Source organism: Sorex araneus, chromosome 5 (genome assembly GCF_027595985.1).
Source record: "Sorex araneus isolate mSorAra2 chromosome 5, mSorAra2.pri, whole genome shotgun sequence".
In the NCBI taxonomy this organism is placed as follows: domain Eukaryota; kingdom Metazoa; phylum Chordata; class Mammalia; order Eulipotyphla; family Soricidae; genus Sorex; species Sorex araneus.
The window spans coordinates 152,014,024-152,029,071 of NC_073306.1; the positions used below are offsets into that span (position 1 = coordinate 152,014,024).

General features: G+C 36.6%; 1 protein-coding gene across 10 annotated transcripts in view; it reads right to left on the minus strand.

Moving 5' to 3' along the window:
* Positions 1-15,048, minus strand: part of LDB2 (LIM domain binding 2) — a 356,217-nt gene that overhangs the window by 73,701 nt on the left and 267,468 nt on the right. For all 10 annotated transcript variants that reach the window (XM_055137858.1, XM_012934508.2, XM_055137857.1 and 7 more), the window contains exon 3: positions 4,214-4,386. In XM_055137858.1, the coding sequence (XP_054993833.1) occupies positions 4,214-4,386 (173 nt within the window). The remainder of the gene's footprint in view (positions 1-4,213; positions 4,387-15,048) is intronic.

The window sequence follows — 15,048 nt, forward strand, 5'->3', positions numbered from 1 at the left end:
CCTTGTATAGTAATGGTAAAAAAAAGACATACCTTATGAAAGGGAATTGATGTTTTCTCTTTTCAGAAAAATTTCTGTGCCTTCCTCTTAATCAATACAATTAATGTAGCTTTTATCTAAAGTTGGCCTTTTTTGAAAAGCTGCTTTTCACTTGGAATCCAAAATCAAAAGGGTCCCCAATTAAGAAAACATTTTCTGTTGTGCAGAATTCATGTTACCGTACTGTGAGCTCTGACATTTTGTTTCTGTGGTAACCAAAATCAGCTGATTAGTTGGCATGGCAACAGAAAAGATGTAATCCCAGCAGACACACTCTAATCAATGCCCCCAGCACAGATGGTCTCCGGAGGATCAACAAGAAAGAGGCTGGCAGGCATTCAGCGATCACGTGCTAGCTTGAGACTAGGCCAGGAACAAGAGAACTAAAAAAGAACATTTCTCAAACTAACCAGTAGCGCTTTAACCCTTTTCTTTCTCTGGCTGATTGGAAAGTAGTATTGACCATATAGTTGGACAATCTGATGCTTTTCACAAGGCTTTTATGAAATAAAATGTGACTTTTTTAAAAAAAGCAGAACATTTCTTCTATTTTATTGTTTGTTATGCTTGTACAGCATGTATGAAATAGTATGCTTAGTTAATAGTTGCACATATACATAAATGTGTCATATATTAGAGCAATACTGTCATTGGTATTAAAATAATTAGGGTGGAGTCAGCATTAGAATATAAATGTACAAACATTGCTGTATGACATGGTATATACAGGCAAGGTAAAAATGAAGAACTAATTTTCAAAGACAAGGATGAGGGTTCACATAGGAAAACTTGTAGAACAATTCCAGAGTCATTTTCTACAGTACTAAATGATGTCCTCATATATAACTGAGGCCAGAAAAAAGTTAACCTATGCTTAGATAAGTGGCAAGTGTATCTAGTAATAGCTGTAATTATTATTCCAGTTTGTAAAATCTAAAAATAACTGCAGGTACCCCAGAGAGGGCCCTTCTCTGCAAATGCCACTCTTTGGTCTTAGCACCCTCGAATTATATTTGAGGGTCTTTGATTCTGAAAACCTTAGTGATTGCTCTTCTGATTATTAAGCTTTGTTTTGGATTTGATTTGAAATTGAACACAGAAAAGAAAGGCTTGATAATGTGTGTTTTAAAACTCTAATTACATATTTATCCATAATCTATAATGTTCCTAGCATCAGGAAATTGCAAACTGTGCACTGTACTCCTGAGGAATATTAAATATTACTGTTGATTAGGACTGCGGCTGGTTCTTTGGTTCACCAGTTGACCAAATTTTTATAAAATTGTATATAAACTCAGATCCACTGGTTCAAATGCTATTTGGAGAACTTAAGTTTATTGATGGACCAAATTAAAAACCAAAGGGTACCAGACACACGGGGTGTGCCCAATCAGGCCATGCACTAGTGGCAGACATCCCTTTTAAAACGAAACACCAGGACTGAAGCAATAGTACAGCCAATAGGGTGTTTGCCTTTCATGCCCTGTCCTGGGTTTGATCCCTGGCATCCCATATGGTCCCCAGAGCTTTCTAGCTTGCTAGGACTAAGGCCTGAGTGCATAGCCAGGAGTTACTTCTGAGCAATGCCAGGCATAACCCCCAAACCTAAAAAAATATAAAATAAAGTAAGTAATGCATCCGCTTCCAGATTAGTTTCTTTTGTGATGCTGAAGGAACATGAGCACACTGTTTTCTACTAGACGTATTGTTTTCTTATATAGGATAATTTGTTATTTTACTTAATATAAGAACAAAAAAATCAGAAAGAGTGGGGGTGGGAGAGCTAGTATCATTATCAACAAGGAAGAAAAAAAACCCAAACAGTCCATTTGAAGTTTCTAAAAATAAAGGTACATAATTATAATTTGGACTAAGTTTTCACATAGCTGAGCTACATTTCCCAGAAAGTGATATTTTTCATCACAATATGGAAATGCTCATTCTCAGAGTTGGCAAATGTACTGCCATGAGTACAGTTAGACGGGTGATCTAAATATTTGAAGCATGAGACCAGGAAGCTGAGTTTTAGGAGATGCTCAGGTCTTGCATAGATAACCCAGGTGGTTTAGACAAAACCTCAGTCATTTGAAAGTGGAACATTCCAGGACAAGGAAGACTGAAAGAAAGGAAAATAGTCTCAATCTGAATGAATAAAGTATTTATCAGTGACTCAGAGAATGAGATTCTTCTTTATTTAAAGCTTCTGCTTATTATTCAGAACTATATCTTCAGAGAAACACTGCTCACTTATGGAAAGTTTCTGCTCTAAGAAAGAAAAGAAATGGAAAAAACCAGTCTACTACAAAATGTTTATTTTTAATTCTCAATGGCTCTAAGCTTTGGAAAAATGCTTTAGCTTTGCACAAATGTAGCTACTTTGTCAGGACAAAGTTATGCTTAATTATCATAAATTTTTCCCCCTTAAAGCAGAAGAATTATTTTTTTAATTACCTAAAAGTAATGCTAAGCCTCAACCAAGGGAGAAGAAAAGATAAGCAGTTAAGAAAGCATTCCATAGCACTCAGTCTTTTTTGCACTGGACATGGCTCATGTCTTTATCGGATACACAAGTTGATGTAACTGTGTCTCCAAAATTAAGTAAGCCCTGGGAGGATTGAACAGACATGTAGGAGAGTTCTCCTTTTCACAGGGAAGATTGTCTAACATGAGCTTCAACCTTCAAGAGAGACTTCTTACTGGGCCTGGAGCAATAGTACAGCGGGTAGGGTGTTTGCCTTGCATGTGGCCGACCTGGATTCAATTCCCAGCATCCCATCTGGTCCCCCGAGAACCACTAGGAGTAATTCCTGAGTGCATGAGCCAGGAGTAACCCCTGTGCATAGACAAGTGTGACCAAAAAAGCAATATATATATATATACATATATATACATATACATATATATGTCTTCTTAGTCCCGAATGACAGCTGTCTCTTCCAGTCAAGAGTTTGGAAGGGAAAAAAGAAACAAACACCAGTTCCCTCCTACATTTAAAATGTCTATGGACAAGACAAAGATACCGTAAAAACAATGGCAGTTGATGATTTGCTTTTGCATTTTCGATTTACCCAACCCTTATTTATTTTTATTATAGGCACTTGAAATATGATATTGCACCAAGATTTAAATCAAAACAAAACAAAGTTAAATAACATATTTTAATCCTTTCAGCAAAATTGTGCCAAAGTAACAAACACATTGATTTTATAATCAGGGATTTTGCAATTAACCCTAATAATTCAACTTTTCTTAACTATAAAGAGAGGGGTGCTTTCTCCAAAGAAAAATTATAAATTTATTTCACATTGGGTCTCCATTCAAATGCAATGAAGAGGCATTCGTTAGAATAAACTCCCACTTGCAAGCAAGATTATACGACTAAATATTTGTTCTTATTAATTTTTCTATTTGGGAGAAGGCATAAGAGGAGTGTGTGTAGTGTTTCAGAAAGGGCATTTGGGCGGAAATATGTCAATTATATGTGTACAGGAGGATAATACAAATAGAAAGTATAGGATATAGAGTTAACACTTCATCTCTTCACTTTTTATACTATATCCTTCTTAGGGCCCTCATATTAGGTTACCAGAATCCCCATAAAGGTGATAACCAGCTGTAGTTAGATTCTGTGTGTTGTGTTTACCTGGCTTCTCCCTTAGGTTCATTTTTCAATGTAACTCTTAAAAAGTATCATGACAATCAAATACTGCCACATAACAATAAGTCTGCTCTTTCAGCTGTAGAAGAACCTTTGTATAATACTCATACATTTAATTTAGCACCCTAAAATTATTAGACAGCTGAACTTTAATTTTGACTTTCAGATTCTGTCAACATACGAATCCATGTGTTCTATATCACTTGAACCCATCAGCTAAGTGAGGTTGGAAAGAAATAAAAAAAAATGATCTAGCTGAAGTGATAGCACAGCAGGCAGGGCGTTTGCCTTGCATGCGGCTGACTCAGGTTCGATTCCCAGCATCCCATATGGTTCCCCGAGCACCGCCAGGAGTAATTCCTGTGTGCATCGCCAGGTGTAACCCAAAAAGCTAAAAGAAAAAAAATCTCACAAACTAATATGTAAGAAATCATCCAAAATTCTGGACGGAATCCGTGCTTCTTGACCTGTAAGGCACCCAGGAGGACGAGTGGTTCCGCAGCCCCTACCCCATACCTTGGTGAACATGGGCTTCCCGTGCTGGGTGACCATCGCACACTGGTCGCAGTCCACCGTGATGGAGGAGTTGTGGTATGATTCTTTCGAGTGCTTCAGGATGTAATACAGGTCAGTCACCCCGCCTTCAAACACAGTACTAAAATAGCGGGGGATGAGGGTCCTGCCAATAGCTGGGAAAGAAAGACAAAGAAAAAAGCATTGTTAGAAGTATTCAAAAGTACTCTCCAGGCTCCACATTCCTGACGCCAAGGCTAGATGGCCAACTGCATGCAAACCACCTGAAGAAACAAACCATGCCAAGGAACAGATTTCTCTTTGCAGGGTAGAGGACAATCGGGACATGCCATGGCTCCCCAGGATCTGTTCCTGGAAACGTGCTCAGGGATGTCCCCTGGAAGTGCTTAGGGCATCATATGTGATGCCAAAGTGTCAGTCTTACGCAAGGCAATCACCTGACCTTCTGTGCTATTTCCTGGCCCCCAAATTTCTCTCTCTCTTTCTCTCTCTCTCTCTCTCTCTCTCTCTCTTCCTTTCTCTCTCTCTCTTACTTTTTGGGTCACACTTGGCTATGCACAGGGGTTACTCCTGGCTCATGCACTCAGAAATTACTTCTGGCGGTGCTCGGGGGACCATATGGGATGCTGGGAATCAAACCCGGGTGGGCCACGTGCAAGGTAAACGCTCTACCTGCTGTGCTATCACTCCAGCCCCCAAATTTCTCTTTGCAAACAACCGTAATTCTTCTGTACGTTAGTTAATAGAAGTACCAAAATATTCAGTAAAACTTAGTATAACCTTTCTCCAAAGTTTGTGTTCATTGGAAGTTACTAAATTACTGGTCAGTCCTCTAAAAATAATGTAAACGAACACTAAGTGGATATTGGATCTCTTTAGTTTTGGCTCAACGAACATACTGCAAGTTTTTTTAAAACCAAATTAGATCCTTGAGCGGCATATTTATAGGTCAGTTGTTTGTAAGTCTCTTACTGCTGTTATTGGTAGTCATGATTTGTATTATGTGAAATATTTCTGCTTTCTTTTATCGGATCTTTAGAACACTAAGAAAGAGACTGAGATACAAAACATGTTGTTGTGAAAAATAATAAATTTATTGTGAAACCTTCTAAATGATGTAACTTGATAGTAGATAATTGGGGTCTCTAACTCCAAATCTGCAAACAATCAAACACTCTTCTCATCAGTGTTTGGAAAAAACATTCCAACACTCTGTCTCAGACTGCCTTAATAAGTGGAAATCTTTAAAAACTGATCCCTACCTCCATACACAAAGACGTTCATATCCATGAAAATGCTCATTATTTTATCTTTTTCTGTAAGTGCATATTTTTCTACCATAAAGACCCACTCTAAGGGAACTTATAACCTTCTTCTTGGTCTAAATTGGTTTCTTCCCATCCACGTGTCCTGCCCTACCCATTTTAGTTTAAGCTATTGGTAAGTAGCTGGGTCTCTCTTATATATGAGGCTTAGAAAGAGCTAACAAGCCCTTGCTTTAGCAGAAAATTTAAATCCTCTTACACTGAAATCCCAACTCATAATATTAGGAATTTTGCCTATGTGCAGATTTTGCAACAAAGTACTAAAGCACTCTCAAGCAATCTAAGGTTTTTAATAAATCTCTTACATTCACTATAAAATACCTCCTGAAAGACAAAAATAATATTTAATATAAATACATTATTAAAGAGAGCTTTAGTAGGAAAGATCATACAATCTTCACTTGAATTTTAAAAATATTTAATTTCATTTAAAAAGAATCAGTGCTAATCCCTTCCATATGGATTTATATCTTTTTTTTGTCTGTGGATTTGAAAAATTAGAATAACCATAAAAAATACACTGCCAAACCATTTTCTAAAGTGATCTCTGAAGAAATCTGATGTGGATGACTAGTCCCTGAATAATTTATATAGTTGTTATTGCTTCATATTTACAGCAGTAAAATCAATCAACAAGTGTGTATTAAATACTCCCAGATCTCTGGCAATCACATTCTAAACAATCTTGATACATATATTTTAAAATACTGTCCAATCCCCAATAATGCATACTTATTTTCTAAATATAAAATTTAAATAAAACTAATTTGAGTCTGTCATATTCTTTTTCTTTTGTTTTCTCAAGTTCAAATTCATTTTTGGACTCTTATAGAATAGTTATTATACTTGATATCTTTATGATTTTTAGTTTTTTAAGCTAAAATCTGGGTTTTAATGATATCATGAATATATGTATATATACATATATATTATTGCTACAAATATTCTGTTACTTTCTGTGTTTGCCTTTAGTTCTTTGAGCATAATATAATAGCTGAATGGAAGTCTTTATCTGTTAAATTTGGCACTGTGTTCATTTATTTATTATTGAATCATAGTGAGATACACACTATAGAGTTGTTCATGATTGGATTTCAGCCCTATCATGTTCCAACAGCTGTTCCTTCACCAGTGTACAATTCCCACAACGAATGTCCCCAGTCTCCTCCTCACTACCTCTATGGCAGGGACTTTTCTTCTCTCCCTCTCCCATTCTCTCTCCCTCTCCACAATATGTTTTACATGACAGATACTGAAAGGTTATCATGTATATCCCTTTACCTACTTTCAATACTCAGTTCTTGCCTGGCGTGATCATTTCCAACTTCTTGTCATCCTGGTCACTAGTCTGTCCTGACTGCCCTTTATCCTAACTGGTAAATGGTTGGAAGCTACCACGAGTGTGTAGGGGGAAGAGGGCAGTTAGGAGAGGAGATTATGTCACAATCTTAAACATATTAAATGACTAATATAAGAAAGTCATACTAATGCAAAAATCCTTATTGTACTTGTAAACAGATAAAATTAACTTAGTGCATTTCAAATATTCTAACTTAAGGCTTACCATAAATCAGCTTTAGTAATTTGACTTTTGGGGATTTGTGCTATGGAGCATAAATATAAATCATAAAAATTATATTGAGAGTAAAAATTGGGTGGTACTACACTACCCAAGGATTTGCACATTAAGAAATTTATTGTAATCAATAATCACCCCAAATATAAGTAAATTAAGCTCATAGAAGTCCCAGAAAAAGCACAGTGTAAATGAATGGGTTTAAAACTCAAAGTCAAAGTACACGGCTCTTTCAGTAGACTCATTATAGTTGTAAGAGCACACAGGCTCAAAGTGAAGAAGGTAAAAAAATATATTCCAAACTAATGGTGAACAAGTTTAGTGTCAGCTAGATTTATTCTCCATAAAATAAACTTCCAGTCAAGTGAGGAACTATGAGGGGGAAAAAGACATTATATAAACTTAAAGGAATAAGTCACCAAGAAATCACAACACTTAATAATATGCTCTAACATAGGGGCACCAAAATATGCAAAGCAAATATTAACAGACCTAAAGAAAGAAATGTCACAATACAATGATTGTAGGAGACTTCAATATTTTGCACACATCAATGGACAAGACATTCAGACAGAGGAACAACCAGGTATTTATAGCTTAACTGATACATAAAGGGCTAGAGCAATAGTACAGCAAGTAAGAGCTTTCCTTGCACACTGCCAACCTGGGTTCGACCCCTGACATCCCATACGGTCCACCAGTAGGACCACCAGGAGTAATTCCTGAATGTAGAGTCAGGAAAAAGCCTCGAACACTCTCAGGCAGGCCCAAAACCCATGTACTAATAAAAAACAAATCTAATCGATGATATGAAAAAATTAAAAAAAAATTATGCATTAGACCAGATTGACATAAAATATATAGAATATTTTTTTTCATCTGAAACAAGATACTATAAATTCTTCTCAAGTGCACATGGAAAATTCTTAAGATTATATGATAAGACAGAGTTCTCAATAAGTTTATAAATATTGAAGTAAAACCAAACACATTTTTTAATTTTTGGTTTTGGGGACTCATTCAGCAGTGTTCAGAGCTTACTCCTGGCTCTGCACTCTGGGATCCTGGTGGGCTTGGGGAACCATATGGGTTGCATGGGATCTAACCCAGGTTTAATGCATGCAAAACAAATGCTCTACCCACTATAACCATATTTGTGTCCTCAAAATCAAGCAAATCTTTGGACCACAAGCATAGGTAACAACAACAACATAAAGGGTCAATCAGAACTGTAAGGAGTGATCCCTGAGTACAGAATCAGAAGTAAGCCCTGACTATCTCCAGCTGTGGCCACCAAAACAAAAATAAATAAATAAAAATAAAAGTCTAAAAAAAAATCACCAACAACATAAAGAATCTATGGAGTGCAGCAAAAGTGGTACTAAGAGGAAAGTTCATGGTAAAAAATAAGAAACAGCTAAAATAAACTAGCCATATATTTAGAAGAATATATTTTCTAAGAACCAAGTCCAAAGTCATACAAGCAGGAAAGTAATGAAAATCAGGACAGAAATAAGTGGAACAGAGACAAAAATGACAATACAAAAGCCTGATAAGAGAACTGGTTTCTTAGAAAGATAAGATTTAGAGGCATTATTAGCAAGAAAAAGAAAATTTGAGAGATAAAAGTCTAATAAATGAAATGAAAGAGAAATTATGAAAAAGACAAAGGTCACAAGACTACACTGGGATCAATGCAACCAAAAAGGAAAACTCTAGAAGAAATGGATAAATTCTTATTGTGACATGCATTCCAGGAATGTATTCTTTTTCTGGTTCCTGAAAATGTTTTGTTGGTATGGAGAAGCCTCAGCCCCTATTTCTCTGTTGGAAACGAGGTTACCTGGTCACTAAGCAAACATAACATATTCTCACCAGGGTTACCCAACACAACTGAAAACCCTGGCCAGAGCAAAGCAGGAAAAAGATACAAAAGGCATCCAAATTAGAATGGAAGAAGTAAAACTGCCTCTTTTGTGGATGACATTAAATAATGCACAGAAACTTTAAAGTTTCACAAAAATATTGGACATAATAAATAAATACAGTAAAATGGCAGACTACAGCATTAATATACAAAACTGTTTCTATAAGCAAAAAACTAGCAGGAAAATAAGAAAACAGTCATTCATAATTCATCAAAAAGAATAAAATGCTTAAGAATAAATTTAATCAAGGAAGTGAAAGGCTTCTGCCCTGAAAATTCTTAAAACATCATTCAAAGAAATAAAAGGAGACAAAAAGAAATAGAAAGTTATCCCTTGCCTATGGATTGGTAGATTAGCATTGCTACGAGAGCCCTTGACCTAAAGCGATGCAAAGATTAAATATCATCTTTATTAAAGCACCGGCGGTGGCGGCATTCTTTACAGAAATGGAACAAAAAAAAATCCCACAGTTTGTATGCAAACATAAAAGATGCCGTGTCATGCTCTCTGGCTTCAGCTACTTGAAAGTACAGACACCAAAATTTGCACACCTCTAGAAGCCCAGCCAATCATGTAGAACACCCCAGGAAGATTAGTTAATTTTTCCAGTTCACAGAACCCCAGAGGATCTTGCAAGCTCTAGCCTATACCAATTCCTACGAATGAGACCGTCTCATTGAGACCCAGTTGACGTGCTGCAAACTGACTTCCCATGGGACAGAGATGAATTCTCCTCCCCTATGTATTTAAATTTCAGAATCACGAGTAAAGAAATGCTTGCATGATAAGACAATGTGTTTAAGGGACTTTTTAAGATACAGATGGATGGAAATAGATATTCATAGTGGGATTCAGCCTCATAGGCTACAAAAATCGCAAATCAAAAATGATTTCTTTAAAGAAAGAACATTTTCCCACTAAAATAGAAACCAAAGCAGTCTGCATCAGAGAAAAGCAGATCAGAGTTTGGGTCACCGGGGATGGATGCAGATCTACTCCTCAGACAGCTTATAGGAGATGTGTCTTCTTCCCTTTGGTTTGGTTTTTCTCCAGCAAGTTTGTATCATTTCTGTGATTCGCAAGCAAAAGCATCTTTTTTGACAATGTCCTGTTCCAGCTGTGGAATGGGGCAGCAAATGCAAATGTAAAACAGCGGAAGTTAAAGAGATGACCAAGAGCAAGAGGTATATGTGTGTCCTGTGCAATGTGCTGTCTTCGCAGCTAAAGGGTCCAAAGAGGTGTCACAGGCTTTATTATTGAAATTACATAAGAGTGATGATTATAATTAAAAATTATTGCACAAGTAATTATCATTACTGCTGGGGCAAGTTACCACTGAGTTGCTTCATCAGTCATTCATCTCTATCACCTGCCTCTAGTTTCACCCACGTATCTCTCTCTCCCCCATCTCTCTATCATCTTATAGTTCTGACATGAGCTGAAATTCAGGGTGTCAGGGCTGGGGAAATATAGTTCGAGTGGCGGAGCACAGACGCATCATGTACAAGGTGTTTGCACATCCTACTTGAGTTTGCACGTCCTACTTATGTGATGGAAGGCCTCAGCCTGGTCATTCAAGCACAACCCCACTGTGTGTGATGGTGGTGGCCCCAAGCACAGACAAATGGCACTTATAAAAATATAATTAGAATAAGGGTATCAGCAGGGATCATTCCTTTCTAGGAGCTCTAGGGGAGAATCCATTTTTTACAGACCCTGGAGATTGCTCAGTGCTTGTCTAAAACCACTTCTACTTGCAACGCCAGAAATGGTGGATGGAGTTCTCATATCCCCCATCGCTCCCACTTTTTTCTCTCTTGCCTCTCTCATTCTCTTTTAAAGCCTCATGATTATGTTAAAGTCGCTCAAATAATCCAGGATAATCTCCCATCTCTAGTTCCTTAACTTAATCCGATTTGCAGAATTCCTTTTTAGTAATATATCCACAGGTACGAGGGATTAGGACTAGATGGCTCTGGGGAGGAGGGGACAAGTATCCTCCCCACCAGGGAGACTGTATTTGACAAGGAGATTTTTTTTGCAAGGGAGAAAAACAAAACAAATAAACAAACAAAAATAATCATACACACACATACACAGAGGAGACCATGAGCAACAGAGAGATAATATGCAGTGAATGGGAAATAACACCAAAAGTAAATTGCACATGTTTTGGGAAACTACTTTATAGCTTTCTTCACTGATTTATTCTGTAAACATTCATTGAACTCAGAGTGGGTGTAATCTCCATGGGAGGAAGGCTGTCTCAAACACATATCTTCACCCCTGTCTTTTGAACTTATTTCCAACATGGGTGTCAATATGTGTCAAAGTGTATATGATAAGTTTAAAATTTTTTTTCTCAGACTCTTTGCCAGTTTCTTCTGACTTTTGAACTCAATATGATTTTATTATTTTTGTGTTCAAAGAAGATCAAAACATTCTTTTAATTTATAAAGTCCTGAAACTACACTGCAAAATCAAATGTAAGTGATTTCAAATTAGTGAATATTTCAGATTTAGATTTGGTGATTCCCTAACTCTTCTCCTATATAATTTCTGAATCTATTTAAAATTTATATTGTCACATTCATATGCTATGCATTATAGTTTGGTTAATAATAAATCATCTGGAATTATCTATAAATCTATATTATGTTTCTATGAGAAGGATTCTATATTTCAAATATTCTTCTAAAGACTCATAGGTTACAGAAGAGATTACATATTTTTTCTAACATATTTAGGTCAAAACTCTAAAAGTTGTGAAGGTAGACATAGGGTGAGCAAGAGAGAATAAGATGATTTTCTGAATTGTTTGGTGAGTGGAATATAGTATGTATTATTTATGTGTGCATTTATTAAAGACAAAAGAAAATCCCAAGTAAAATCCCAAGGAGGTTAAAATGTGGATAAAGAATGTTTAAAAAATATGTTGCCTGATATATAGATATATCTAGTCTGTATATAGCTGAAATATTATTTACAGCTAATTCAAACTTGTTTTCTGTATTCTATCTATGAACTTTCCCTTTATTACTTCATTTATTTCATTCATTGGTGTTTTGCTTTGCTCCCAGCCTCTCTCTCCCAATTTCCAGAATTCTTGCTATGGGAATTGGTTGCCTGATGGTGCTGGTTAAGTAGAATCTAGGTCATATCTTTTCTTGCAGCTCTTACATGTATACTATGTTTGAATGTCTATAGGATGCCTGGACTGGAGTGATAGCACAGTGGGTAGGGCGTTTGCCTTGCACGCAGCTGACCTGGGTTCAATTCCTCCCTCCCTCTCTGAAAGTCCGGCAAGCTACTGAGAGTATCCCACCCCCAGGGCAGAACCTGACAAGCTACCCATGGCGTATTCGATATGCCAAAAACAGTAACAACAAATCTCACAATGGATACGTTACTGGTGCCCGCTAGAGCAAATAGATGAACTCTAGCAAATTGATAGGATGACTACAGATATCAACTGAATCATTTAGAAACCAAGCAGTACATTTTGGAAACTCCCCTCAGTGTAAAGTACTGTGCATTTGCCATTTTGAGCACTTCACATCTATTAATAATAATGAAATGCCTTTCTTAAATTCTTAAAGTTGCTTATCAGTAATTCACAGGAACAAAATTACAAGGAGAAAATTATCCTGTGAGAAATATTCAAACTAGTAATCAAGATACACATTGAAATAACAAAAAAAGTTAATGCCTAAATACTGGTGCGACTATGGTAGAGCAAACATATCCAAGTCATTCCAGAGAAGTCAAATGAAGCAATCACTGTAAATCCTGAGAACCTATATTTGTGATAATTCATTAAGCAAAACTCTGAGGTATAGCTAAATACCCTGACAAACTGGACTTCTACTTTTCAGATCTGAAGGTGCTCTAAAATTCTTCAAGTCCTTTGAGAAACTGTTGACTTTAATTAAGATCTTTTGAATGGAGATCATCAGTTACCATTCTAAATACTTGTTGTTTTAATATTTCAAAGTCTGTTCACTTCAAGAAAATGAACGATTGAGAGTGTTGATTAAATGTGGCATAAAAACAAGGTTGTATCTAATAATGCGTCAATGCCATTCAACAGTGCCTTCATTAGCAAAACCACAATAACTACATGTTGGTGTTTCTAAGGATTGTAAAATTAATTATAATACAATTATTATAATTTTTGCATACAACTTATGAACAAGATAATGGATAAATTGAGTTTTTCTGAATATGAAACTTTTAGATAGTTAAAAGTTTAGATAGTAAAAAATTAAGGTCCATTACCTCAGAAATCCATATTCTGTGTATAAGGTACAACAGAGATCTGCTAAACTTTAGATATATCTATATTCAGAAATCATCGACTACACTCTACTAACATATTAATGGAGATGTCCCCAGGACTGAAATAAACAATACTGACTGTTTGAGTTATGAAAAGTAAGGCATTATAAGAAATTGAAACAATGGAAACAAAACCAGCTTAAATTTTCATGGGGAATTCTAGATAAAAAGTAAACAATTCAATTGAAAAATGAACTTTGTGGGCTGAAGAGAGTAAAGGGATTAACTCATAAGGTAGAAGATTTGGTTTGATCCCTGGCACCACGTGGTCCCTTCAGCATTGCAGGAAGCAGTCCCCAGGCACCACCAGGTGTAGCCCCAAATCCTACTTCCAAAAAAGGAAAAGAAAAGAGGGAATGAAAATAATGTGCTGAGCACATTTTCTGATTTGAGCAGGAATGAGTCGTGTTCTTGGTGACACTGATTAGCTCCTGATTAGTGATTATGAGAAGCACTTAACATTGTGGGAAAAAATATAATACAAATGCTAACAATTATTTAATAAATGCAATTAGGTTATCCTGATTACATTCCATACTCTTATTTTACAGGCTCAAGAAGTGATGTCCAAAGAAGTGAAACTTAGTTTCTTGGAGTCAGTGTAAGATAAAGTAGAAGAAAAACTTGTTTGCTATCACTAACCAGGGTCAGTGAATGAATATGATTACTAATAAGTCTCAAGTTCCCCTGTCTACCTTGTTCTCTTTAATGTTGACACCTTCACCCTTACCGAAGACAACTTTGACAGTATATTGTTAAAGTTTTTTATTTTATTCTATCTTTTTTTGGTCACTGTCATATATAATTATCCAATACTTCAAAGATCACAATTACAACATTCTAACACCCACCAGTGACAACAATATGTTGTGTACCTCTAATAATTTTAATTTTACCTTCATAGGTGTGTGCACCTTCTCTCCCATTTTGGTTTATTTTTTATATAAAATGTGTCCTGCTAAGCGTATCCATATGGTCATCATTTTTCTTTTTTACTCAATACTTTTTGAGGTCCAAGTTTCACTGGCATTCCAGACTCAACAGCTACTTCACAAGTTACTTAGAAATTTCCATGTTTTGGGGCTGGAGCGATAGTACAGCGGGTAGGGCGTTTGCCTTGCACGCAGCCAACCGGGGTTCGGTTCCCAGCATCCAATATGGTCCCCCAAGCACTGCCAGGAGTGATTCCTGAGTGCATGAGCCAGGAGTAACCCTTGTGCATCGCTGGGTGTGACCCAACAACCGAAAAAAAAATTTCCATGTTTGAATGTCCCAAAGATGGGGGTGGGGAGAGAGAGAGAGAGAGAGAGAGAGAGAGAGAGACAGACAGACAGACAGACAGACAGACAGAGACAGAGAGACAGAGGGACAGAGAGACGAGAGGAAAGCACCTGCCATAGAGTCAGGGTGTGAGGGAAACTGGGATCACTGGTGGTGGGAAATGGACACCGGTGGAGGGATGGGTGTTGGAACACTGTATGACTGAAACTTGACCACGATCAGCTTTGTGACTCTGTATCTCATAGTGACTCAATAAAAAGTAATTTTAAAAATGAAAGAAATTCCCATGTTGCATGGCATAGGGATTGTTTTTATCTTCCAACAGGTAAGACACTCAAAGAGGAAAAACTTCATTTTATTTCATGTATA